The sequence below is a fragment of the Tursiops truncatus genome, chromosome 5, assembly GCF_011762595.2.
Source record: "Tursiops truncatus isolate mTurTru1 chromosome 5, mTurTru1.mat.Y, whole genome shotgun sequence".
NCBI classification, from domain to species: Eukaryota; Metazoa; Chordata; class Mammalia; order Artiodactyla; family Delphinidae; genus Tursiops; species Tursiops truncatus.
This window is the reverse complement of record NC_047038.1, coordinates 25,847,840-25,875,373: the sequence shown is the minus strand read 5'-3', so window position 1 is coordinate 25,875,373 and position 27,534 is coordinate 25,847,840. Positions and strand designations below refer to the sequence as shown.

Here is a 27,534-nt window from a genome sequence, read left to right as displayed (position 1 = left end):
TTCGTTCTACCTCTCGGCTTGACTCTAAATCTTTGCTTACTCACAGTGCGGTGTGCACACCTACAGCGTCTCGTGTCACCAGAGAGCTCGTCAGAAAGAAATCATTTGGGGCCCCATACCAGACATACTGAATCAGAATTGCATTTTAAAAGCATCCCTATGAAATGTGTCTTCACAGTAAAGATTCTCTAGAACATAAAGTTTAAAATCAGGGTGAATTTCATTTTTCTTCATTTTTTTTCCTCAGCATCCATTGATCTGGTCTTAACTACTTTTGTGAGCCAAATCATATCAGTCTCATTAAACTTATTCTTAATCCCATTTTTCAGTAAGCTTTAGAATTGTAAGCATGTTCCAGACCATCTAATTTAATATCTTCACCTGGCAGGTGAAGCGAATTAGGTGCAGAGAAATTAAATAACTTGGCCTAAATTACAAAGGCTGTGGATTTGGGCGTCCATAGATGCATGCCATATATATATTTATTTTTTTCCTTTAATTATAGGGACTTCATGATAGGGTCACTTAAAATGATTTTATTATCATAATATAAACAACTTGAGATGTGAGCTACCTGAAAAGACAGTCTTAGGTTACCTAAATATGACACAGATCCAAAACACCAAAATTTTAAATACACGTTGACATTGATTTAAATTATCCAAAGGGACATTGCTAATACTTTACTAATACACTAATATTTCAAATTCTCTTATAATTTGTATAATTTAGTGATAATGGTAAAGTAGAATATGTGATATTAAACTGAATGAAAATTGAAAGGTACCGCATGTCTTTATAAATTACTAAAACTGTATTCACACGCTCCTGAGAGATTGCAGGCACTTTGTCACAGGACATTTAAAAATACTTGGGGAGTGTTTATTTGTTTATTTTGGGTTCCTCGGGATCTGTGGTTGGGCATTGTCATTTTCTGAAGCCCCAGGACAGTTGAGCTTTATCAGGTCTTTAAATTTCAGATCCACACGTCCACTGCATCACTTGTATTTCTCTTATTGCACATAAGGATTAAGTATGAGATCCCTGTCTCTCAATCTGGTGGTTGAATTGCATCAAGATCTCCAGCTGCTTCTTACAATTGCAGGTTTGGGGATTTGTCCCCAGACTTCATAATAGCCTGTGTGTTGAAAAGACCCTGGAATCTGCATTTTTAGTTAGCACCGTGGGTGTTTCTTTTGGATGTGAACATTTCAGAATCGTTTCATTAGGCGATTAAATTTGTGTTTAATATAGTTAAATTTAATCGCCATCATTGAGCATTAATTGGATACATATAATTTACTGAGTACTGAGTGCAATGTCGGTTGGTATCCATATGATCCTATTTTTCTTTTCTCTCTTATTTTCTTGTTTTTTATCTTACCTTCCCACCTGATGATTTCAGAGAAGGATCCCAAGTGGGCCTGGGCCAGCTATCACTGTTAAGCGAATAGCATCGAGTTTCTCATTACAGCTTCACTGCCTGTACTATAGATGTCTGGGAAGAGGTAATTGCAGATACTGGCAGTGTAGACAAGTGGTAAGTACAGCTAACCTGGAGTGTTACAACAGCAACAGCAACAGTAAATGACAACAAAAACATTCCCTACAACTTCTCCTTCAAAAGGAGGCTTTTCCTGTACCCCTTGGCACTCATCAGAGGACCAAGTGCAGAAATGAATTTTTTGAACTTTATTGCTAATGGTTTATTTCCTTCAGTAGTTTGCATTTCTCTTAAGCTGTGCACTTCCAAACAAATAAACGTCTTGAATTTTTCTGAATGAATCAAAACCATTAATTTAATAAAGTGGCAAATTTTGAAAATCTGTTCTCTCTTTTTATTAACTGCCAATAGCCAACCGAATGTAGGGTTTTTACCCAGATTGCCCTCTTGATTAATTAAAGGTGCCAGACCACAGCTTTTGTTTTTGGTGGGAATCATTAGCCAACAGCAGGTGGCCTTAATTTCCTGAATTATCTCTCCCCATCACCCACCCCAAGTCAAGGTGTTCCCACTTCACAGTGTGATTTTAGGGGACTCCTTGCTTTCATAGTTTAATTGCAAATAGATGGTCATAATTAACTTCAGAACACAAGATATTGTTTACTTATGAAAGATGAATGTTTAAACCTGGGCCGTTTAACAACTCTGTAGCAATAAAGCTGAGTTTTCCCCCAGTTTGACCACAGTTACAATATGTTTTTTCAGCTTTGTTTTCTTCCTCTCTTTGCATGGTGGGATGAAAGTGGATTAAAAATGGATATGAAGCTCTGCAATATACTAGATAATTTCTTATCTCAGTCTTACTCTCAATCATATTCTCATCTATAAATGGGAACAACTATTTTTGTCTTTATCTCAGTATAAAATGAGGTAATACTCATAAAGTCTGTGACGCAGGGAAGGTACATTGTACAGCTCTTTTTACAAGCTGCTGTTTATTGGTAGTTTTATGTTAGGATATAGATTTCAAGCTATGGGGTGACCAGCTCCTTCTGGTTTGCCCAAGACGTTCCCAGTTTTAGTGCTGAAACTCTGCATCCTGGAAATGCTGTCAGTTCTAGGATGGTTGATCACCCTAGTGCTGGAAACTGTCAAAATAACAGTGACTCTAAGAAGGTAGTTGAGTTGTCTCGCAGATGATGGTTACAATGGGCAGAAGCAGGCAGAGCTGATACTCTGGTTCCACAGTGTCAGGTGTCTTTGTTGTTACACCTTTCCTGGTTTGTACTTCTGTGTCGTGGTCCAGGATGTTAATCATTATTACGTCCTCATTCCAGCCAGCAGGAAGGTGAAAAGGGAAATCTCTAGGTGTATAAATTAGAATTGCACATATCACTATGCTTCCATCCCATGCCCATTTACTAGAACTTACTCATTGTGGCTAAAACTAGCCCCTAGAGAGGTTGGGAAATGTCCTTAGTCTTTTTGGCTATGAGCCAAGCTAAAGTAGAGGATTCCATTACTAGAAAAGAGAAGGAAAATATATGCCACAGCTGTCTCTTACATGCCCATACATGGCATCCAACGAATTCCAGTTTCCTTTCATATTCTATTGTTATTTAATAAGTGGTAATTTTCTTGGCCATTCACAACATTGCTGTGAATGTGTAGGAAGTTAACAAATAAGATGAAAAAAGACCCGTAGACTTAAGGAAAAGCTGTAATGAATCTGTGCTTTAACTTGATAACTTTCTCCAACTGCAGTATCCATTACCCCAGAAATTTTCTCCATGATTGAGATGTGTAACTAACTCCAATGCCTCAAGCCAACCAAAGCTTTTGATTTAGAATTTTATTCAGAAGTAAAGCAATAGATATAATTATAAATTCATTCATTTAAAATTAAAGGACAAAAATGAGGCCATTAGTGGAGGTGCCTGGGGTCCAGCTACGTATCCTGGTTCAGAATCACAATCGCAGTCATTCATTCAGTAAATCTTTATTGAGCACTATGTGGTTAGGCAATGGGAATAAAACAGTCATCAACTTTTACTACAGTTTCTACCCTTTCGGAGCTTAAATTGTGCTGAGAAAAATAGATTTTTAAAATAAAATTTACATTTATTTAAAAATACTAGTAATGGTGCCCAATTAGTTTTTACTTTGCTGGATTTATTTTTATTTTACTAGATGGCATTTTCCAAGGCTTTACTTGTAGAAGGTGCTTTGAAGAGAGATGAAATTACTCAACAATATTTCATATAGTACCAAGGTCAACCTGTGGTGGCAGTTGTGACTGATACATTTTCTCTTATTGCAGTCCACATAATACTAAATGCCAAGGAAACTTAAAAGCACAAAGAAATTCCGTTGTTCAGCTTGCTAGACTACATAATCCGCTTTGAGGGCTAAGTCACTCACTTCATTTTTCTAAATAGCCCAATTCACCACGTACAGACATGATCTTAAATTTCCCATTAGCTCTTGTTTTTCCTTTAATGTGAAAACACTTTGATTACTTCTTGTTTAAAATGATAGACTGTGAATCGCTGAGCTGCTGGGATGGTAGGCTGTCAAAACCTAAGTTCTTTCCTTTGGTTTATGTGCTTGTCATTTTTTCTTCCTATATAGTTCATCCTCATGTATGCTCAATTCAGGGTTATTAACGATCCAACTTCAAATAGAAAAAAACAGAGAAATGATTCTTTCAAATGGTGGCCAAAGGTGATGCCCCCACTTTTTTTAAAAAAATAAGTAGATGGAAATAGTAAGGTTGCCAGAGGTCTAGTATGGTGTTAGGCTCTGGTGTTTGCGAAAATGGGAGCAATATGGATTCATGAAGTCTATTTCTCATCTTTAAAAATCTCAGTGGTATGTTGGGGTGTTCCTGTGTTAAATGTTAGCGTATGTGAACCATTGTTGCTTAGGAGCAGGAACAATATATAGCTAATCTGATTTGTTTCTGGTGTTCTTAAGGGTTTACAACAATTCTGGGGGGCCTTGGAGGGATAACTTTTGCAAATGAGTGTTTTGCACATGCAACATTTAGGTACACCCCGATATCCGTGTTGTTTTGCCCCAATTAATTCACTCTTCAATGTTGAATGGCTTCCATATGGTGAGGGGTGGGCACACTTACTAAACTTGGCATGGTTTCTTGTCTTGAATGCAGGCCTAGGAATAATTTTTATGTAAAGAAGAAAGGGCGACTGATGTGCAAAATGAAATTTGTTTAGAGTATTTGCATGTGGATTTTCTTCAGTATTCTGGCAGTGAGGTACCGTCAAGGAGCAGTAGCGTCTCAGAAGCCAAGAGAGAATTTGGAGCAGGTAGGGGATCAGTAGTATTTAGGGTGGGAGAGAAGTCCAATCAGATAAGTGCCGGGAAAAAAAGGGCATTTGTGTGAAAGTTAGGAGATATTTAGTGCCCTCGGCAATGAGTGTGCAGGCCGAGTTGCGGAGCAGCCAATGGCAGGCTGTAATCATTTGGAGCTTAAGTAGGGCCCAGCAAGCAGAGACTGATGTTTTCCGACACTCGACTCCAAAGGGAGAGTGAGTGTAAGGCATGCTCAAGGGGCGTGTAAGTTGAAGGAATGTGTCATAAATATTATATATTTTTGGTAGAAAACTTCAGAGATCTGGAAATATATAAATAGGAAACTAAAACAATATCACTCAATCTGACAATCGAAATTTACTATTGATAACTGTTTGATATTTACTTTGTTGTCATTATAATCATTTTATGTATGCATATATCGAGTATATGTATGTAAAATTTTGTTTTCTTGCTTCCTTATTATGTTATAGGCATTTTCTCACAGTAAAACTGTTTTACAAATCATGGTTTTTGATGGTTCTATGGTTTTCCATTATAAGATATACCATACTTTGATCAATCCTTTACTGCTGGATTCTTAGGAGTTTCTGCCTGTTTGCTGTCGGAAGTGAATGCAGGGAATGTCTTCGTACATACATGTTGGTAATTCTGATTCGGGATAGCTTCATAAATGTAAAATAATGTGCCAGTTGTTTTTCAGAACACTCGTGCCGATTTACATTTTCACCAACTGCGTAAGACTGCTATAGCCTTGGCAAGGACTGAGCCTTATCACTAAAAATCACATCCTTGCTGATTTCATGAAAGAAGAAATCTCGTTTGTTCATTTGTTCAGTCATTCAGCAAGTTTTAAGCTCCTTGGACTAACTGGGAGGTTGAGTTCAGACTGCGTGTGGAGGGATGACGTGCCCAGTGCCACCTGTAGGGTGCACGGGTGAGGAGCCATCTGCCACCTCCCATACGCCAACATTAGGAGGGTTTTAGCCCGAGTTATCAGCTCTCACTGCTCGTTAGGCAGGTTATCCACTTTTTCTAGAGAACGGATCTTCATTTTTACTTCTGGGGGTAAATGCAGCAGCCCCTGCTTTGCCTCTTCGGGAGTGAAGGGGAGATGTGATGGATGGGAAGCGCGTTCAGTCCCTCTTGAGAGAGCGCCTCCCCTTCATTTCTTGCTCTTCCCCCCCTGCGCTTGCTCTTCCAGTGTCCTCTCAAGCTCTCAGCCATTCTGGAAGCAGTTTTCATCCTTGCTGCAGGCTTTCCCTCTGTGTGTTCTGGGCCATGACTTCCTGCATTCTTTTCTCTCAACAAGCTATTTGTCAAATTTTTGACACAAACGGTGTCACAACTCCATTCCGCTGATGACTGTAGTTTTGCCCATACCTCACCTGCTCATGTCAATTCTCAGAGGTATTAGGTATTTATTCCCTTTTATATTCTTTACTTAACTCCAAAGGAGCTTTGGGAGGAAAGGAGTAGAAACACTTGGGTTCGGTCAGCCCTCCTGGACTGGAAACCTTTGCACTAGATGTTTTAAACATTCTAAAAATATTGAATGATTATGTAACAGAATCGAATAATAGTGATTTTTTTCCTTTGCTTTATGCTCAGAATTATCTTTCACTTTCCAGAGATCATTTAAAGCTCAACACTCTTAACGGCTTTATTAGAAAAAAAAATTTTGACATTATTCTGTCTGATTTACTTTGGGGAAACTCTAAGGTAAAAAATGTAGTGATTTTGTTTTGCAAATATAAAGCCAGCTTTTCACATTTCATATTGAGTGAGTTGTTCTTTCTTCGTTTACTTGTACTTCCTTCATCTCATATTATGTTCATATCAGGAAATTCTTACAGGCTGCCTACTGTGATCCATTGATTTGACTCAGGATTCTTGGGCTACTTCCGTAGTGTTTTTATTTTGTTTTTTTAATTGAAGTATAGTTGATTTACAATGTGTTAATTTCTGCTGTACAGCAAAGTGATTTAGTTCTCTCTTTCTCTCTTTCTATATATATATATATATATATATATATATATGCACATCCTTTTTCATATTCTTTTCCATTATGATTTATCTCAGAATATTGAATATAGTTCTCTGTGCTATACAGTAGGACCTTCTTGTTTATGCATTCCATATATAATAGCTCGCATCTGCTAACTCCACCCTCCCACTCCATCCTTCCCCCACTCCCCCTCCTCCTTGGTAGCTGCAAGTCTGTTCTCTATGTCTGTGAATTTGTTTCTGTTTTGTAAATAGGTTCATTTGTGTCATATTTTAGATTCCACATATAAGTGATATCATATGGTATTTGTCTTTCTCTTTTTGATTTACTTCACTTAGTGTGATGATCTCTAGTTGCATCCATGTTTCTGCAAATGGCATTATTTCATTCTTTTTTATGGCTGACTAGTATTCCATTGTATATATGCACCACACATATACATAGAGTGTTTTAATTACAAAATGTATTTTAATGTTTACCTTTCTGTCCCAAGTCATTACTGTTTCTTTTTCAAAAGTGTATTCTCTCTTCTTGCCTATTCTAACCAAGAAACATGGCTATAGTTTGGACAAATTCTTAACAAAACAAAGCCATCCAGTGGAATTTTGAGAGGAATTTATTCAGTGCATTTATAATATGGGAAGGATTAGCTTTTTTAGAATATCGTATTCCATTATAGTATTTCTATACACTTAGTATTATTTCCATGTATATCTTCAGGGAAAGACTTGCCATACTTAGTATAGCCAAAATACATATATCCTTTTAAATTAATTTTAAAGGTATTTTATATACTTTATTGTTACTGTGAATGAGATCTTTTTTCATCACATATTATTTAAAAAAATACTTATCATTATTTTTATTAAGAAAAGAGTAACACGTGTCCAACGTAGAAAAAGTTAAATTACAATCCCTTACAATTCATACTATCCAGAAAAAAACCACTGCCCTTTGGTGTTTAGCATTCCTATGTATATATACGTATATATCTTTTACAGAGTGCTACATGCTATAAGCATGTTTAGTAACCTAATCTTGAATATCTTTCCATGCCATTAAATGTTCTTTCACAGGGTTGTTTCGGGGCTGCATTGTATGCATGAACGACAATTTATTTAACCAGTCTCCAGTTGTTGGGAATCTAACATATCTCGAAATGTTTGCAATTAGTAACAGTCTTCTCCTGCCCTAAATAATGGCTTCATGAAAATGCTTATAGAAGTTAAATGTCTATTATGTATATTGCAGGCTGTTTTTCTAGGATATCATGTTTCATTTAATTTTGTTTATAGTGCATTTAATACATCCACATCCTTTTTTTTATCATCTAGTTTATTTTCTTTTCATTATTTTATTTCAGGTTGCTTTAAAATTTTTTCTTAAACTAGTAAACTTTACTTTTTAGAGCAGTTCTAAGTTCACAGCAAAATTGAGCAGAAAATACATAGAGTTTCCATATCCTCCCTCCCCCTGCACATGCACGCCTCCCTCCGCTATCAACATCTTGCACCACAGGTACATTTGTTTTGATCAGTGAATGTTGCCACATCGTTATCTCTCGAAGTCCATACTTTACAGGGTTCATTCTTGGTGTTGTGTAGTCTGTGGGTTTGGGTAAATGTATAATGACATGTATCCACCATTGTAACATCTCACAGAACAGTTTCACTACTCTAAAAATCCTCTGTGCCTCCACGTGTTCATCCCTCCCTTCCTTGCAGCCCTTGGCAACCACCAATCTCTTTAGAGATTGCCTAAATCTCCACAGAAATTTGCCTTTGCCAGAAGCTTATGTAATTGGAATCATACAGTATGTAGGCTTTTCAGATTGGCTTCTTTCATTTAATAAATATACATTTTAATTTCCTCCCTGCCTTTCCATGGCTTGGTAGCTTATTTCTTTTTAGTGTTGAGTAATATTCCATTATATAGGTGAACCACAGTTTATTTATTCACTTAACGTAAGGTGGTGTACTTGGTTACTCCCAAGTTCTGGCAATTGTAAATAAAGCTGTTATAAACGTTCCTGTGTAGGTTTTTGTGCAGACATCTGTTTTCATCTCCTTTGTGTAAATACCAAGGAGCACAATTGCTGGATCGTATGGTAAGAGTATGTTTAGTTTTGTAAGAAACCGCCAATTTGTCTTCCAAAGACTGTTTTGCATCCCCACCAGCAATGTATGAAAGTTCCTGTTGTTCCACATCCTCTCCAGTATTTGGTGTTGTCAGTGGATTTTGACCATTTTAATAGATGTGTAGTGGTTTCCCATTATGTTTTAATTTGCATTTTCCTAATGACATATGATATGGAACATCTTCTCTTACGTTTATTTGCCATATGTATTTTCTTTGGTGAGGTGTCTATTGAGGTCTTTGGCCCCTTTTTAAGTCAGGTTGCTTGTTTTCTTATTGTTGAGTTTTAAGAGTTCCTTCCTTACGTATCTTGGATAACAGTCCTTTTATCAAATACGTCTTTTGCAAATATTTCTCCCAGTCTATTGCTTATCTTCTCATTCTCTTGACCTTATCTTTCTCAGAGGAGAAATTTTAATATTAATGAAGTCCAGCTTATCAATAGACACATTCTGATACTTCTGGACTAGCAAGTATCTCACCGTTTGTTGGTAGTTGCGTTAGTCATTCTGTTATCCATGAAAGAGATAGTTCTGAGGTTAAAGTGCTGTTGTAATGCTTCATAATGAACTTTGTATTTGAACAGCGAATAACACGCTTGTGCAAATGATGCTTCTTTGTTGGTGATGTCTTTTTTCATGAAGACATATGCAGGCCTAGTAGACATTATTTTTAGAAGATATTTTATCACATGAATATTGGTATTTCTGAATAGTTACTTTTAGAATTTTTACGTACAGAATCTATGTCCTTTTTCTAACCTTATTTTGGTACAGTAGCCACTAGTAGTAATTTAAAGTCAGTTCCTCAGTCACACTAATCATATTTTAGCTGCTCCCTAGAGGCTACCATATTGGACAGTAAGGAGATAGAACATTTTCATCATCACAGATCATTCTATTAGATGGTGCTGTTCTAGAATGTAAGCAATTGTGCATTAAATCGTCATTTTGTGCAATTTCTTTTTACTTTGCAGTAGGTACTAAAATAAAATAAAAAAGGGAAAAAAATAAGAAACATGGTAAAAGGATTTGTTTCCCTACTATTATTTTTTTGTTTTGTTTCTTAGTGATTTATGATAAAGTAATAGTTTTAACTGCAGCTGAAGGAACTGAGTCTGCTCAGCTAAATGCAAAACACAGTCAGCAGAGCAGTTGCCTACCATTGGTCCATCATCCTGTGTGTCTTCTTGGACATGCATGTAGTAACAGGCACTATTAACCACAGCAGTGGACAGTTCTGCTGTAATAGCTGTTTCTACATAAATCTCACTCCTAAAATTAATAACATGTCTACTTAAAATTCCTAATTTTTCCTCCTTGGCATGGGAAGGAGGCTACACCAGAGAGACACATTGGAGAGACAACACAGGAGAATAAAGACCTGGAAAGTTTTCTCCAAGATTGGTTGCTTAATTTTCTTCCTTCAGTGACCTTGTAATTATAGAATAAACTTACTTTATTGCTACATAAACAGTGTTTTCTCCAAATTTATTTTTTAAAGCCCTCACGTTAATTCAGGCAACATTTAGCATAGACTTTTATATGTTTATAAAGCATATTACTTCTGTTTACTCTTAATGATGTAGTATCATTTAGAAATGGTTTGAAAATTTCCTTGTAATGAGAGAGGGAAAAAGCACCTGGAAATATTTATAGTTTAATCTTGGTATTGGAAGAATCTATCATTGCCTGCTATTGATTTCTTCTTTTTTTTTTTTTTAGGTTGCTTGCAGTGTTTGAATGTTGAGAAGGTATAGTTGTTTAAACTGCATTTATGTGGTGGGAATTTGTACAAGTAGGATGATTAATATATGATAATGAGTAAAAATAGATATTGATTTGGTGATTGCATATAAATGTATTTTGAGTTGTTCCTTGAAGTAAAAGTGTCCAATTCTCATGGGTGACTATTGTTCATATCTTTCCCTATTTGGAGGCTAATTTAGAGTCTAAGAAAAAAATATTTTGGATAGGTAGGGGGAGTTTGCATACTCTATGGCCCCCATAGGTATTATTTCTAAAAAATGTTAGAGGATGAATCTAACTATTGTATATACTCTATTAACACAAAAGCATAGAAGAAGCATTAGCCATCAAGGATACAGCCATCATCTGACTTGCCTTTTGCACCTGAGTTACAGGTACAACACAGGAAGTGTAGTCAAGGACATAGTCACTCATCAGTCACTTCTTTCACAAACATTTACTGAGATGCAGTTAACTTTCTTGAACTTTTCTATTAAAAGTTTCTCTTCTAGATAATGTCCTGAAATGAATCAGCAAATTGATATAAATTACATAAACAGAGTCTGCCAGAATGCTTAAGGGTATTTAGATAAAGGAGAAAGTCACATTCAAGGTCATTTTTTTCCTGTGGAAAAGTGTATTTTCTATAGAATTACTACTTGAAATAATTATTTTCTAAAACATAATCTTTTTTTGATATGCTTTAGTCATAACTGGGAAGGTTACTGCTGTGATAAAAAGCTTTAAAAAGAGACATACATGCTGATATACCTGGAAATAATAAGTCTTGGCTCTAATTCCTGGGATTAACATTGATGTTCAATTAAAAGATAAACAGATGTTTCATAGATACCTCATAGCTATTATTCAAAGAAGAGAGATCTTTTGTCATTCAATCTTATAGGTTTCGTTTCAAATTTAAAAAAAAATTAGTTCTCCATTATTGATGCAATTGTGTGTTCCAAAACTGATACATTTTAAATATATTTCAGTCTATGCCAGTTTTGCTGTCAATTCTATACTTTGAAAAATACCTTTCAAAAATAAAGAGGCAACTAGAACAAACATTGGGATAATTTTTAAAAGTGATCCTTAGGCAAAGTACTGGATCATCAAATACTTTGAAAAAGTGTCTTTGTGGTTGTTTTGAATGATAAGGGTTGCATTCTGGTTTCAGTAGTTTTCTGGTTGTCATTTCAGCTATGAAGTCTTACACTCCGTATTTCATGCTCCTGTGGAGTGCTGTTGGGATAGCGAAGGCCGCCAAAATCATCATCGTGCCGCCAATTATGTTCGAAAGCCATATGTACATTTTCAAGACACTAGCCTCTGCCTTGCACGAGAGTGGGCACCACACAGTGTTCCTCCTCTCTGAAGGTAGAGACATCACGCCATCTAATCATTACAGCCTCCAGCGCTACCCAGGGATCTTTAACAGTACCACCTCGGATGCTTTCCTGCAGTCCAAAATGAGGAATATTTTCTCTGGGAGATTGACAGCAATCGAACTGTTTGACATACTGGATCACTATACCAAGAACTGTGATATGATGGTTGGCAACCGTGCCCTGATTCAGGGTCTAAAAAAGGAAAAGTTTGACCTGCTGCTGGTGGACCCTAATGACATGTGTGGATTTGTGATAGCTCATCTTTTAGGGGTTAAATATGCTGTATTTTCAACTGGCCTTTGGTATCCTGCCGAAGTGGGCGCTCCTGCCCCATTAGCTTACGTCCCGGAGTTTAACTCACTCCTCACAGACCACATGAACCTGCTGCAAAGGATGAAAAACACCGGCGTTTACCTCATTTCCAGATTAGGGGTCAGCTTTCTGGTTCTTCCCAAATATGAGAGGATAATGCAGAAGTACAACCTGCTGCCGGAGAAGTCCATGTATGACTTGGTCCATGGGTCCAGCCTGTGGATGCTGTGTACAGATGTAGCACTGGAGTTTCCGAGACCCACTCTGCCTAATGTTGTTTATGTAGGAGGGATCCTCACCAAACCAGCCAGCCCACTACCAGAAGTAAGGTTTGCTGAGCTCCTTGGGAATCTTTTCTAAATATAAATGTCAGTTTGTCAGCTTTGAGTTTTGAAGAGATAGAGCTGGGCATTGTCGGGTAACAAATGCTATTCTAAAAAGTGGTTAAGACACAGAGCCTACCAAGGTCCCTTTATCTGTGGGTGCCTCACTCCCGTGGAACGCATTCCTACGTCAGAGGAGCATTTCGGTAATCCCGAGAGGCCACTCTGCCATATGGTCAGTAGACTGGAAAGTAGATTTTTGATTAAGTTATCACTGTAGTATAACAGAGAATGTAGTTAGATAGTTCGTTTTAATGAGTGTGAGTGATTTTGCTTTTAATTAAACACAGAGATCCTTCTATCTCCCCCAGAAAGCACAAACACAGTTGTCTGCATCTAGGTTAGGTCCCGTGAACTCAAATAAGTAGGATGACGTGAGTAGTGGTTCTTCTTTCAGCAGTCCTGACCACTAGAAAGTTTATGTCCAACATTGAAAATGAGGTAGTAACTTCCATTCGCCTAGGAAGCTAACTAATTTTAAGTTAGTAAGCAAATGTAACTGTTTAAAGAAATCATGCCCCATTGTGATTTCATTTCAAAGATGGAATTAATTATGTCTTAACAAAACCCTTCTACTCTGAGTCAAACCTGAATTCTTTTTGCTGGCTGAGCTGTCAGCACGTACCCTTGTGTTCTGTTCTCCATCCTGGTTTGTTTTTTTATTAGGTATCTCAAACTGGCAGGAGCCGTATTGCATATCGGTTGTTGTAGGGGATTTTCTAACCTCAGGTTGATGCTGGATTTAATCTCAACATCTAATGGCATTTACCAGAAGTGTAGGGCCTGTTCTATGATTTTTGCTATTGCAACCATTTCTACTCTTAAAATTCTTAAAGTAGCCACTCACGACAACTGTTAAATTGTTCATCCCTAACTCTGGTCACTACATTTAAGAAAAAACCTGCCAGGGCCTTGATGAAGAGTAAATCTAGTTTTTCTCCTATAGGTATCAGGTAAGCACAATCACTAGGCAGAATTTTCTCGTGGGGACATAAGGTGATTGGAATATACAGCCTGTAGACTTCTTTAACACCTCCATTAGAAGCATATTTAATAAATAATACTTTGATATATTTCATGTAATATGGAGAAATAGAACTTGCCAGATCTTTGGCCCATAAGCCCTAGATGCCGCTGGTAGAGGCTGTGAGAGTGAGCTCAGGCCTTCTCTCTGACACCAGCTGTGAAGGATAGGGGTTAGTCTCAGCATGTCTCAGCCATTTGTGAATTTACTTAAGCCCACTTCGAATCCCACATAGTCTCTGCCAGAGTCACTGTGTGATGTTTTATCCCTTTCCTAAAGGTAACTAAAATCAAACTTCAGAAGCAGCTTCCAAGAGACCTGGAAGCAAGTCTGTCTCTGCTTTAACTGAGTCGTTCGTAATGTCAGGCAGATCAGCTGTACTCCCTCAAATCTTCATCTTTTCCCAAACAGGGTACTGCCCTTCTGCTTGCTCCTTTGAGTTTTTGTTCGAATGCTATCTCCCTTCTTCAGGTTGAAGAAGGAACCAATAATAAGGAATCTTCTGATTGCCTTTTTTTTTCTTCCATCCCTGTACATTTTTCTTGAGTTGTAGCGGCTTGAACTATATAAGTACAGAATACTATTGTATGCTTAGTCAAGTAGCATGGGTCCTTATGCCTGTTAGTTTCACTGTGGTAGTCCCCCCTTATCTGCAGCTTCAGTCATCCTCGGTCACCCACGGTCTGAAAATATTAAAATTCCATAAATAAGCAGTTCATAAGTTTTAAATTGCACATAATTTTGAGTAGCTTGATGAAATGTCACATAGCCTAGCTCTGTCCCGCCCAGAATACCCAGCCATCCACATGGTCTGCTCCTGACATCCAGCCGTTGCCATCGTAATGGCTCCATGATCCAGCATCGCTTGGAGCAGATGATCCTCCTTCTGATGTATCATCAGAAGGTCAACAGTAGCCTAACTCTGTGTCACGGTGCCTGCGTCATTCACCTCACTTCATCTGATCATGTAGGCATTTTATCATGCCTGCGTCATTCACCTCACTTCATCTGATCACATAGGCATTTTATCATCTCGTGTCATCACAAGAAGGGTGAGTAGAGTACAATAAGATATTGAGAGAGAGAGAAACCACATTCACATAATTTCTATTACAGTATATTATGATCTATTTTATATTAGTTATTGTTGTTAATCTCCTACTGTGCCTAATTTATAAGTTAAACTTCATCGTAGGTATGGATGTATAGGAAAGAAAAGGTATGTATAGGGTTCAGTACTATTCAAGATTTCAAGCACTCACTGGAGGTTTGGAACATATACTCTGTGGATAAAGGGGGGGCTACTCTACCTTGTTTTACTTTAAAAGCATCTTTTGTGTGCTTTTTGGAGCTTCATATAAGGTTATTACCCAAAATGTTTTCTGATTTGCCATGATTTCTAGTTTGACACTGGCTTGACCTACTTTGTGGGCTTTCCTGTTCTTTTTTCCTCTTTGGGCTTTTTGTAATGATTCTTTTGAAAACGTGCTCTTTATTTACAATTATTGCTTTAGCTCTGACAGTTAGTTAGGTGCCACACTCAGATACATACACATCTGGCATGTGCATGTGTTACGTATGTGGACCGGATACGTATATTATTATCATGGAAAATCTGTTAGGTTGTAAGTGTGAAGGGCCTTTTTCACTTCAGTGTGCCATTTACAAAGTTCTTCAATAGGGAGTATTTTGAAGAATGATGTGTCTTATCCTTTCATATATTCCTCACACTAGTGAGGCTTTATAAGTGTAGGAACACGTGTGTTCCTATTGCGATTTCTCTAGTAGATTTGTCTGATACAGTAAACTGTACCTCAGGTTTCTGAAAGTTAATGAGTTTCTCAAATGCCGGTATTACTTACAGGTCATGGTTGTGACACTAAAATAATAGAGCCCAGCAAGTGGCCTCCTAGAACACATGATTCACTAATAACAGCTTAATTGTTAACTGCCTTGGTATCTTACACTGGCAATGGATTAAATTTTCCAGATGTCTGGAAATGATTTGACAGTGGGATTTCATTTCACAACCTGGGATGAAAAGATAGAGAAAATGTCTAAAAGACATTTTCCAGGAGCTTTCATAATGTTTGAGCCCAAAGAAACTCTAGAGAGCATCTAGTTCAGCTCTATTTTTCCTCCTCAAAATACAAAAATTCGTTTGTCACACAGGAGATGAAAAGAATTGGAGTGTCTCGTCCAGGCCAGAGTCTGTGGCACAGCCAAGTGAATTGTTTTGCTATTAAACAAAGCCAAGTGGATTGTTTTGCTATTAGTTAGATATTTTGTCAAGCTGCCTGCATCTCTTGTCACTCATTTTACTCATTTACACATTTAGAGTGTATACAAAACTATGCAGAGACAATTTTGCTGATCTTTATTTGCTATCTCAGAGATTGTGAGGACTTAATATGAGAGTCACATTACACCATTTGGACTCTTCCTTGTGCTTTACAGATGTAATGATAGAAATCAGGCAGAATCCAAATGCTTTTGATTACAAAATGTTGCATTGGTGTAGAGTGAAGAAATTGTCTGCCTTGATAATAGAATCATTTCTAAATGCATACGCCTAACTTATCATACTATTTACTACCGGGCTGCCTACAGTAGGAGGCCTTAAAATGTCCTTAAGGGGAAGAGGTTTAGGTTGGATTATATCCATATAGTGGCTTATCTCTATCTTTACAGGGTGGTAGAGAACATGGAAACAAATTAAAAAAATAAAAAGCTTTACTTAGGTCACGAAGGAGGTCTGTAAATAGATCCCTATTTGATTAGGTCCTTCAAGTATTAAATGTGAATGAAATAATAACATCTTATAGAGGGTGACTGTAGCTTTTAGTGGTTTGATTAGGGGGTAATAACAATAATACTACCAAAGAATAGTACATTTACTTAGGGAGTCTTTTGATGATTAAAATTCACGTTTCAGGTGATAATTTTTAGGTGATTTCCCATTGGTGGGAAGTGGTCTAGCCCTGTCAAGCAGTTGACCTCAGCCACTTTTCAGCTTCTATAGCCCTGAACCGTAATTGCACCTAATGGATTGTACCTTAATTATTGGTTTTTCACACGGCTTTCTCCCTAGCTAGGGTGTGGATGCCATAAAGGGTGGACACCAAGGTGGGTAACCTCTGTACCCTGAGTGCCTGGAAAATGGTAGCCACTCAATGAATGTTTAAATGAATTGCATCAAAGAGAAATAGTTGCCAAAAAATAGGTGATTGAACTAGTACAACAGTGTTGTTAATATTATAACCATTATTTGTTTATTCCAAGTTATGTCCAGATGCCATTGCAGCCATTAAGTAACCAAACTTTCCAGGTTAAGTTATTTTAATAAATTAGAATAGCCACTTAATGATACTGATATTGAGAAAAGGAGATCATCATACGTTACCCAACTGGTGAGCTAAATGGTCTCTACTATGTTCCAAACATACATGTGAACAGGGCTAGTAATGCAAGTCAGGCCAGCTGTTGCTGTGTCAAAGATGATTTGGGGTGGTATGGCACTCATTTGGTGGACCTCAGAGGTGCTTTATGGCCAGGCTAGGAGTATGAAAGGCATTTTCATTTCACCATTTGTAGAGACATTCTTAATTTAGGGAAACACAGTCCTGGGGAAAGATACAGATAAGAGATAAACAGATAAGAAAGAGCAAGAGGCCAAGGACAGTGTCATGAGATACTCACTGTTTGTCATTTTGTAGTTTGCCTGAACTCCCTCACAGAGAAAGGTTTGGGGGCAAAAAAGGGACATTGTGCAATGGATTCATTAGATTAACCCACTTGTGAGAAGATCAGGTCATGAGAAGAAGAATAAAACCAAGAAGCGAGACAGTGGCTTTTTTATTTAGTTTTCATTGAGTCACCTAGAAGCCATTACTTATTATTACATATGGAAATGGAAAGCTGGCTCCCCAAGAGTGAATGGATATCTAAGCTGAGTTATGGGACCAGAGTCCTTGGGGCTAACAGTTTGATCCAGGGTTGCACGGCAGATGTGGAAAATTAAGGCTATTTTAATAGTATGTTGCATATAAGTTATCTCTTGAAATATAAAGCTAGAGATAAAATTATAACCATTGTATCATATTGATTAAAATGTCCCCTTTTAAATAAGTATCATTTAATCAAAATATATATCTTTTATAGTAAGTTCCTTATGTTGGATACCATCACTCACAAGTAATTTTTTAGGATGTCTTCATCCATGCAGTACTACTGTGCTATATTGGTAGCTGTGCAGGAATCGGAAAATTGAGAACTCTAATATTTGGAAGAGATGAATGATTTAATTCCAATTACTGATTCTTAGCTTAAATATTCACCACAACATGATAGTTGGGCATAAATAATAGATTCCCTGTGGGAACTCAGTAATGTGAATGTTGTTGCAGATATTTCTTGCAAAGGTTTTGTAGGTTGATTATATATTTTTGTCTTTATTGTAGTAAGAAACCAGATTACCTGGCTAAGTGAATCTATCCAAGAAGTAAATCAGGCACTGTTGCAAACATCAATAAGTTACTGTTTAGTTCACTGATAGTGGTAATTTTCTAAGAAGCACTGTAGTTTTAAATAGCTTATCAGTTGCTTCTGTAAGCATCATAGGCTTAAAAGGGTTTCCTGATACATTAGGAGACCCGAATATAATTGAAATTGCAGAGTCTGACATGATTTTTAAACACCTTCCTCCCTCTGCTGTTAAGTGTTTAAGCTTTAAGATGCCCTGCAGAATTGTTTGTTTAGATATTAATTCAAATGCTGGCGATGTCAAAGGAAATATTTTTTAACTGATCATTTTCTACAAATGATAGTTCTCATAATTAAATTGCTTTGGCACCAGTTTTTAGAATGATATTCTTCACAAATAATCTCATTCCAAGCCAAACAGTTAAATTGCTACTGTCAATGAGTTTGTCAGATCTATTCCTGAGTGCAGATTTTGACAGAGAGGATGGAGTGAGCACGAGCTTCTGAAGAAGCAGTGGCACTGGAGACAAGCTACCTATTTCATAGTTTGTTTACGGAATTTTTTATACCAACTTTCCAGGGGCTGCGGCAAAGTAGCAAAGTGGAAAAACATGGGCCTTTTCAGCCAAATGGTCCTGGCTTTTAGTCCTGGCCTTCATAAGACTCTTTCGGACAAGGGAGGGAGTCAGCCTCGTTAAAATGAGGACAGCAGTGCTTACCTCCGAGGGTTTCCATAAATGAGCGCAATGGCAATAACTAGTGGTGGTAGTTGTTGCTCTTATTATTGTTGTGATAACTCGTTATTTAAGATGCTGTAGTTACTGAATCACTATCACTTGCTGTCGTCCACCTGGCAGATAGAAGAATGGTTTCAGAGGCGTAGGGAGTACGTGGAGGAAGTGTCTATGGTATCACGTCTACTCATTTTAGGGGTTGGCACTTGGTACTTCTACTTCCATCTTGGGGATGTTTATTTCCCTTTCTTTCATTGTCTTTCTCACTGAAGTAGAATGAAAATGACAAGTGAGATAGGTGCCCCTTAGACCGTCTGAGTGTCTTAAGAAATGAGCAGAAGCTGACAGGTATGTGTTGTAAGGGCAGGAGAATTAAGGAAGTAGCCCTCTGGTACTTTCGAATGCTGGCTTCTTCAGGTTCAGTGATCCTATCTGTGGTTTTTCAGTCCTTTAAGTGGAGGAGCAGGGATTCTGCTCCTGTTCTGCCGCCTCCAGGCTTGTTCCTTCTCCTTCTGGGCTTCCCATTCCTGAGGGACCTTGGGGGAAGCTCCAGACGAATAAATACCTGCCTTCTAGACAGAGATTCTACCCAGATTCTCCTCCACACTCAGGCCCTGCTGAATTAGATTATTAGATGAGGTAACCCATAACCCTCAAAAAAAAAAAAAAAAGTTTGAGATTTTCTTCTAAGGTCTAGAGTGCAGACTGCAATCAACCTCGGTGTTTATCCTTACTTCTTCCTATATCTCTATAGCCTGCCCAAGTTGTAGCTTTTGTGTACTGTAATTCCTTCACTCTCCGCAGTATTGTTTAGATCAGAATCTCATCACGTTCTTGTTAAAACATGGATTGTAGGGCCAGTTAGGAGATCTGGGATGGGTGTACTAATCTGTAACAAGTTCCTAGGTGATGTTGATGCTGCTGGTTTAAGGACTAACCACATTTACATTCAGACAATAAGTGTGAACTGTACATTTTAATTACATTATGTAATATATTTTGTATGAGAATCATTTTTTTCCTGATCATTATAGATTTTTTCTCTTCTAGAAAATTATTTTCAGTATAAATTGTACCACCAGAAATGTATATACATATCTAGATTTCCCTTGCTTTAGGAAGCAGATCTACATAGAACATCCATGTGCAGCCATGTTAATAATAGGTAAGGTCTTCAGTACTAAAGTCCTTTAACTTTTCTCCCTATTTTCCTTTATCTCTATCACTTTTTTTTTAACATCTTTATTGCAGTATAATTGCTTTACATTGTTGTCTGAGTTGCTGCTGTATAACAAAGTGAATCAGCTATACATATACATATATCCCCATATCCCCTCCCTCTTGTGTCTCCCTCCCACCCTCCCTATCCCACCCCTCCAGGTGGTCACAGAGCACCGAGCTGATCTCCCTGTGCTGTGAGGCTGCTTCCCACTAGCTATCTATTTTACATTTGGTAGTGTATGTGTCCATGGCACTCTCTCACTTCATCCCAGTTTACCCTTCCCCCTCCCTGTGTCAAGTACATTCTCTATGTCTGCGTCTTTATTCCTGTCCTGCGCTAGGTTCTTCAGAACCTTTTTTTTTTTTTTTTAGATTGCATATATATGTGTTAGCATACGGTATTTGTTTTCCTCATTCTGACTTACTTCACTCTGTATGACAGACTCTAGGTCCATCCACCTCCCTACAAATAACTCAATTTCATTCCTTTTTATGGCTGAGTAATATTCCATTGTATATATGTGCCACATCGTCTTTATCCATTCATCTGTCAATGGACACTTAGGTTGCTTCCATGTCCGGGCTATTGTAAATAGTGCTGCAGTGAACATTGTTGTACATGACTCTTTGAATTATGGTTTTCTCAGGGTATATTCCCAGTAGTGTGATTGCTGGGTCGTATGGTAGTTCTATTTGTAGGTCTTTTTTTTTTTTCCGGTACGCAGGCCACTCACTGTTGTGGCCTCTCCCATTGTGGAGCACAGGCTCCAGACACGCAGGCTCAGCGGCCATGGCTCACGGGCCCAGCCGCTCCGCGGCATGTGGGATCTTCCTGGACCGGGGCATGAACCGGTGTCCCCTGCATCGACGGGCGGACTCTCAACCACTGCGCCGCCAGGGAAGCCCTATTTTTAGTTTTTTGAGGAACCTCCATACTGTTCTCCATAGTGGCTGTATCAATTTACATTCCCACCAACAGTGCAAGAGGGTTCCCTTTTCTCCACACCCTCTCCAGCATTTATTGTTTGTAGATTTTTTGATGATGGCATTCTGACTGGTGAGAGGTGATACCTCATTGTAGTTTTGATTTGCATTTCTCTAATGATTAATGATGTTGAGCATTCTTTCATGTGTTTGTTGGCAATCTATATATCTTCTTTGGAGAAATGTCTATTTAGGTCTTCTGCCCATTTTTTGATTGGGTTGTTTGTTTTTTTGGTATTGAGCTGCATGAGCTCCTTGTAAATTTTGGAGATTAATCCTCTGTCAGTTGCGTCGTTTGCAAATATGTTCTCCCATTCTGAGGGCTGTCTTTTCATCTTGTTTATGGTTTCCTTTGCTGTGCAACAGCTTTGAAGTTTCATTAGGTCCCATTTATTTATTTTTTTATTTCTATTTCTCTAGAGGGTGGGTCAAAAAGCATCTTGCTGTGATTTATGTCATAGAGCGTTCTGCCTATGTTTTCCTCTAAGAGTTTGATAGTGTCTGGCCTTACATTTAGGTCTTTAATCCATTTTGAGTTTATTTTTGTGTATGGTGTTAGGGAGTGTTCTAATTTCATTCTTTTCCATGTAGCTGTCCGGTTTTCCCAGCACCACTTATTGAAGAGGCTGTCTTTTCTCCATTGTATATTCTTTCCTCCTTAATCAAAGAGAAGTTGACATATGTGTGTGGGTTTATCTCTGGGCTTTCTATCCTTTTCCATTGATCATGATTTCTTATTTTGTGCCAGTACCATGCTGTCTTCATTACTGTAGCTTTGTAGTATAGTCTGAAGTCAGGGAGCCTGATTCCTCCAGCTCTGATTTTCTTTCTCAAGGTTGCTTTGGCTATTTGGGGTCTTTTATGTTTCCATACAAATTGTGAAATTTTTTGTTCTATTTTTGTGAAAAATGCCAGTGGTAGTTTGATAGGGATTGCATTGAATGTGTCGATTGTTTTGGGTAGTAGAGTCATTTTCACAATAATGATTCTTCCATTCCAAGGAAATGGTATATCTCTCCATCTGTTTGTATCATCTTTAATTTCTTCATCAGTGTCTTATAATTTTCTGCATACAGGTCTTTTGCCTCCTTAGGTAGGTTTATTCCTATGTATTTTATTCTTTTTGTTGCAGTGGTAAATAGGAGTGTTTCCTTAATTTCTCTTTCAGATTTTTCATCATTAGTGTATAGGAATGCAAGAGGTTTCTGTGCATTAATTTTGTATCCTACTACTTTACCAAATTCATTGATTAGCTCTAGTAGTTTTCTGGTAGCATCTTCAGGATTCTCTATGTATAGTATCGTGGCATCTGCAAACAGTGACAGCTTTACTTCTTCTTTTCTGATTTGGATTCCTTTTATTTCTTTTTCTTCTCTGATGTGGCTAAAACTTCCAAAACTATGTTGAATAATAGTCATGAGAGTGGATAACCTTGTCTTGTTCTTGATCTTAGAGGAAATGGTTTTAGTTTTTCACCATTGAGAATAATGTTGGCTGTGGGTTTGTCATATATGGCCTTTATTATGTTGAGGTAAGTTCCCCTCTATGCCTGATTTCTGGAGAGTATTTATCATAAATGGGTGTTGAATTTTGTTGAAAGCTTTTTCTGCATCTATTGAGATGATCATATGGTTTTTCTCCTCAATTTGTTAATATGGTGTATCACATTGATTGATTTGCATATTCAAGAATCTTTGTATTCCTGGGATAAACCCCACTTGATCATGGTGTATGATGCTTTTAATGTGCTGTTGGATTCTGTTTGCTAGTATTTTGTTGAGGATTTTCGCATGTATGTTCATCAGTGATAATGGCCTGTAGTTTTCTTTCTTTTGGCATCTTTGGATTTGGAATCAGGATGATGGTGGCCTCATAGAATGAGTTTGGGAGTATTCCACCCTCTACTCTATTTTGGAAGAGTTTGAGAAGGATAGGTGTTAACTCTTCTCTTAATGTTTGATAGAATTCGTCTGTGAAGCCGTCTGGTTCAGGGCTTTTGTTTGCTGGAAGATTGTTAATCACAGTCTCAATTTCAGTGCTTGTGATTGGTCTGTTTATACTTTCTGTTTCTTCTTGGTTCAGTCTTGGAAGGTTGTGCTTTTTCTAAGAATTTGTCCATTTCTTCGTGGTTGTCCATTTAATTAGCATATAGTTGCTTTTATTCTCTCATGATCCTTTGTATTTCTGCAGTGTCAGTTGTTACTTCTCCTTTTTCATTTCTAATTCCATTGATTTGAGTCTTCTCCCTTTTTTTCGTGATGAGTCGGGCTAATGGTTTATCAATTTTATTTTCTCAAAGAACCTGCTTTTAATTTTATAGATCTTTGCTATCATTTCCTTCATTTCTTTTTCATTTATTTCTAATCTGATCTTTATGATTTCTTTCCTTCTGCTAACTTTTGGGGGTTTTTGTTCTTTCTCTAATTGCTTTAGCTGTGAGGTTAGGCTGTTTATTTGAGATGTTTCTTGTTTCTTGAGGTAGGATGGTATTGCTATAAACTTCCCTCTTAGAACTGCTTTTGCTGCATCCCATACGTTTTGGATCATCGTATTTTCATTGTCATATGTCTCTAGGTATTTTTTGATTTCCTCTTTGATTTCTTCAGTGATCTCTTGATTATTTAGTAGTGTATGGTTTAGCCTCCATGTGTTTGTGTTTTTTACATTTTTTCCCCTGTAGTTTATTTCTAATCTCATAGCTCTGTGGTTGCAAAAGATGCTTAATGCAATTTCAGTTTTATTAAATTTACCAAGGCTTGATTCGTGACCCAAAATATGATCTATCCTGGACAGTGTTCCATGAGCACTTGAGAAGAAAGTGTATTCTGTACTTTTTGGATGGCATGTCCTATAAATATCAATTATGTCCATCTTATTTAATGTATCATTTAAAGCTTGTGGTTCCTTATTTATTTTCATTTTGGATGATCTGTCCATTGGTGAAAGTGGGGTGTTAAAGTCCCCTACTATGATTGTGTTACTGTCGATTTCCTCTTTTATGGCTATTAGTATTTGCCTTATGTATTGAGGTGCTCCTATGTTGGGTGCATAAATATTTACAATTGTTATATCTTCTTCTTGGATTGATCCCTTGATCATTATGTAGTGTCCTTCTTTGTGTCTTGTAACAGTCTGTATTTTAAAGTTTATTTTGTCTGATATGAGAACTGCTACTCCAGCTTTCTCTTGATTTCCATTTGCATGGACTGTCTTTTTCTATCCTCTCACTTTCAGTCTGTATGTGTCCTTAGGTCTGAAGTTGGTCTCTTGTAGACAGCATATATACAGGTCTTATTTTTGTATCCATTCAGCCAGTCTGTGTCTTTTGGTTGGAGCATTTAACCCATTTACATTTAAGGTAATTATCAATATGTATGTTTCCTTTACCATTTGCTTAATTGTTTTGGGTTTGTTTTTGTAGGTCTTTTCCTTTAGTTATGTTCCTGCCTAGAGAAGTTCCTTTAGCATTTGTTGTGAAGCTGGTTTGCTGGTGCTGAATTTTCTTAGCTTTTGCTTGTCTGTAAAAGTTTTAATTTCTCTGTTGAATCTGAATGAGATCCTTGCTGGGTAGAGTAACCTTGGTTGTAGTTTTTTCCCTTTAATCACTTAAAATATGTCTTGCCACTCCTTTCTGGCTTGCAGAGTTTCTGCTGAAAAATCAGCTGTTAACCTTATGGGGATTCCCTTGTGTGTTATTTGTTGCTTTCCCCTTGCTGCTTTTAATATTTTTTTCTTTGTACTTAATTTTTGATTGGTTAATCCATGTCTTGGCATGTTTCTCCTTGGATTTATCCTATATGGGACTCACTGTGGTTCCTGGACTTGATTGACTATTTCCTCTCCCGTATTAGGGAAGTTTTCAACTATAATCTCTTCAAATAGTTTCTCAGTCCCTGTCTTTTTCTCTTCTTCTGGGACCCCTATAATTCGAATGTTGGTGCATTTAATTTTGTCCCAGTGTTCTCTGAGACTGTCCTCAATTCTTTTCATTCTTTTTTCTTTATTCTGCTCTGTCGTAATTATTTCCACTATTTTATCTTCCAGGTCACTTATCTGTTCTTTTGCCTCAGTTATTCTGGTATTGATTTCTTCTGTAGAATTTTTAATTTCATTTGTTGTGTTGTTCATCATTGTTTGTTTTTCTTTAGTTCTTCTTGGGCCTTGTTAAACATTTCTTGTATTTTCTTCCTACTATTTCCAAGATTTTGGATCATCTTTACTATCATTACCCTGAATTGTTTATCAGGTGGACTGCCTATTTCCTCTTCATTTGTTTGGTCTGGTGGGTTTTTACTTTGCTCCGTCATCTGCTGCATATTTCTCTGTCTTCTCATTTTCCTTAACTGTGTTTGGTGTCTCTTTTTTGCAGGCTGCAGGTTCGTAGTTCCCATTGTTTTTGGTGTCTGCCCCCAGTGGGTAAGGTTGGTTCAGGAAGGTGTGTAGGCTTCCTGGTGGAGGGGACTAGTGCCTGTGTTCTGGTGGATGAGGCTGGATCTTGTCTTTCTGGTGGGCAGGACTGTGTCCGGTGGTATGTTTTTGGGTGTCTCTGAACTTATTAGCCAGCCTCTCTGCTAATGGGTGGGGTTGTGTTCCTAACTTCCTAGTTGTTTGGCACAGGTTGTCCAGCACTGGAGCTTGCAGGTCGCTGAGGGGAGTTGGGTCTTAGTGTTGAGATGGAGATCTCTGGGAGAGCTCTCGCCGATTGATAATACATGGAGTGGGGAGGTCTCTCATGGTCCAGTGTCCTCACCTTGGCTCTCCCACCTCAGAGGCTTATGCCTGACACCCGGCTGGAGCACCAAGACCCTGTCAGCCACATGATCAGGTACGTGGGGAGTTTCTTTCCTTTTGGGAAGTCTAAGGTCCTCTGACAGCGTTCAGTAGGTGTTCTGTAGGAGTTGTTCCACGTGTAGATGTATTTCTGATGTATTTGTGGAGAGGAAGGTGATCGCCACATCTTACTCCTCCACCATCTTGAAAGTCGATCCTCTAGGGACTGTAACATTTGTTATTATGGTTTTTATTTTTTAATCTTCCAATCTTTTTGCTCATGAAGGGAAGACCCACACAGGACCTTAAGTATGCTGAAGAAATGGCAAGATTTAGGTATTGCCAAATTTGGGGGACTATCCTTCTGGAGAAGATGAAACTATCACTTTTTTTTGTTTTACAACGTTCTAAAAATATTTTATCTTAGGTTAATATACAGCACTGGATCAAAACAGGCTATGATTTTAATGTAATATTACAGAAATGCCTGTTTCTAAAATCCTAAAAAGTTATATGCTGAAATTGTTTTTGTTCTTATGTACAATCTTATATCCAAAATCTAGTAGCAAGCAGAATGTCATTTACTTTATGTAGCATTTTGTAAATGCTCACTACCCATTAACATTTCTTTGTATTTATAATATATCAATATTATAAATATAACAAAATGAGAAAGGGTTTGTTTTTTAGTGTCCAATCTTTACATTAGCTTGCTTACTCAGAAAATACAGTTGACCCTTGAACAACACAGGGGTTAGGGACATTGACCCTCCTTCCTCTCAAAAATCCACGTGTAGGGCCTCCCTGGTGGCACAGTGGTTAAGAGTCCACCTGCCAATGCAGGGGACGCGGGTTCGTGCCCCGGTCCGGGAAGATCCCACATGCCACAGAGCGGCTGGGCCCGTGAGCCATGGCCGCTGAGCCTGCGCGTCCGGAGCCTGTGCTCCGCAACGGGAGAGGCCACAACAGTGAGAGGCCCGTGTACCGCAAAAACAGAAAACAAAGAAAAAATCCACGTGTAATTTACAGTTGGCTCTGTATACACAGTTCCTCTTTATTTGTAGTTCCTCATTCACGGATTCAAGCAACCACGGATCGTGTAGTACTGTAGTATGTACTATTGAAAAAAATCCATGTGTTTGTGGATCCATGTAGTTCAGACCCATGTTGTTCAAGGGTCACGTGTATTTTTACACTGCGACAACCACTTTTATGTTTTTACTTTGAAGGCATCTCTCTTGCAAGTTAACAAACCCTGAGCTTGCACATAAGGCCCTGCCTGATAAACCCAGTATTGTCCTGGAGCTGAGAGTTGCTTTGTAAAGGGTATTTTTGTAGCAAGAAAACAGGACAGATAGCCAGAGAGAAATAGGCATTGAAGTAGTGGGATGGAATTTTTCAGGTACTTCTTAATCCAGAATGTATTCTAATTCCATCTGAAATCATGGAGTATAGAAAATTCCTCCTCACACAGTGTAGAGGGTGGCAGGACACTCACAATGCCTGTACTCAGTAATAGGAATTGGCACCAAAATGAAAATGATAAAAGTATGCAGACCAGAAC

General features: G+C 37.9%; 1 protein-coding gene across 4 annotated transcripts in view; it reads left to right on the top strand.

The window, feature by feature from the left end:
• Positions 1-27,534, top strand: part of UGT8 (UDP glycosyltransferase 8) — a 94,057-nt gene that overhangs the window by 20,751 nt on the left and 45,772 nt on the right. For 2 of the 4 annotated variants that reach the window (XM_019927856.3, XM_073804920.1), the window contains 2 exons: positions 10,649-10,677; positions 11,873-12,696. In XM_019927856.3, the coding sequence (XP_019783415.1) occupies positions 11,875-12,696 (822 nt within the window). In that variant the 5' untranslated portion in view covers positions 10,649-10,677; positions 11,873-11,874. Of the gene's footprint in view, positions 1-1,405; positions 1,541-10,648; positions 10,678-11,872; positions 12,697-27,534 lie in introns of all 4 variants that reach the window. The other 2 variants (XM_073804921.1, XM_019927858.3) reach the window with 2 other exon arrangements.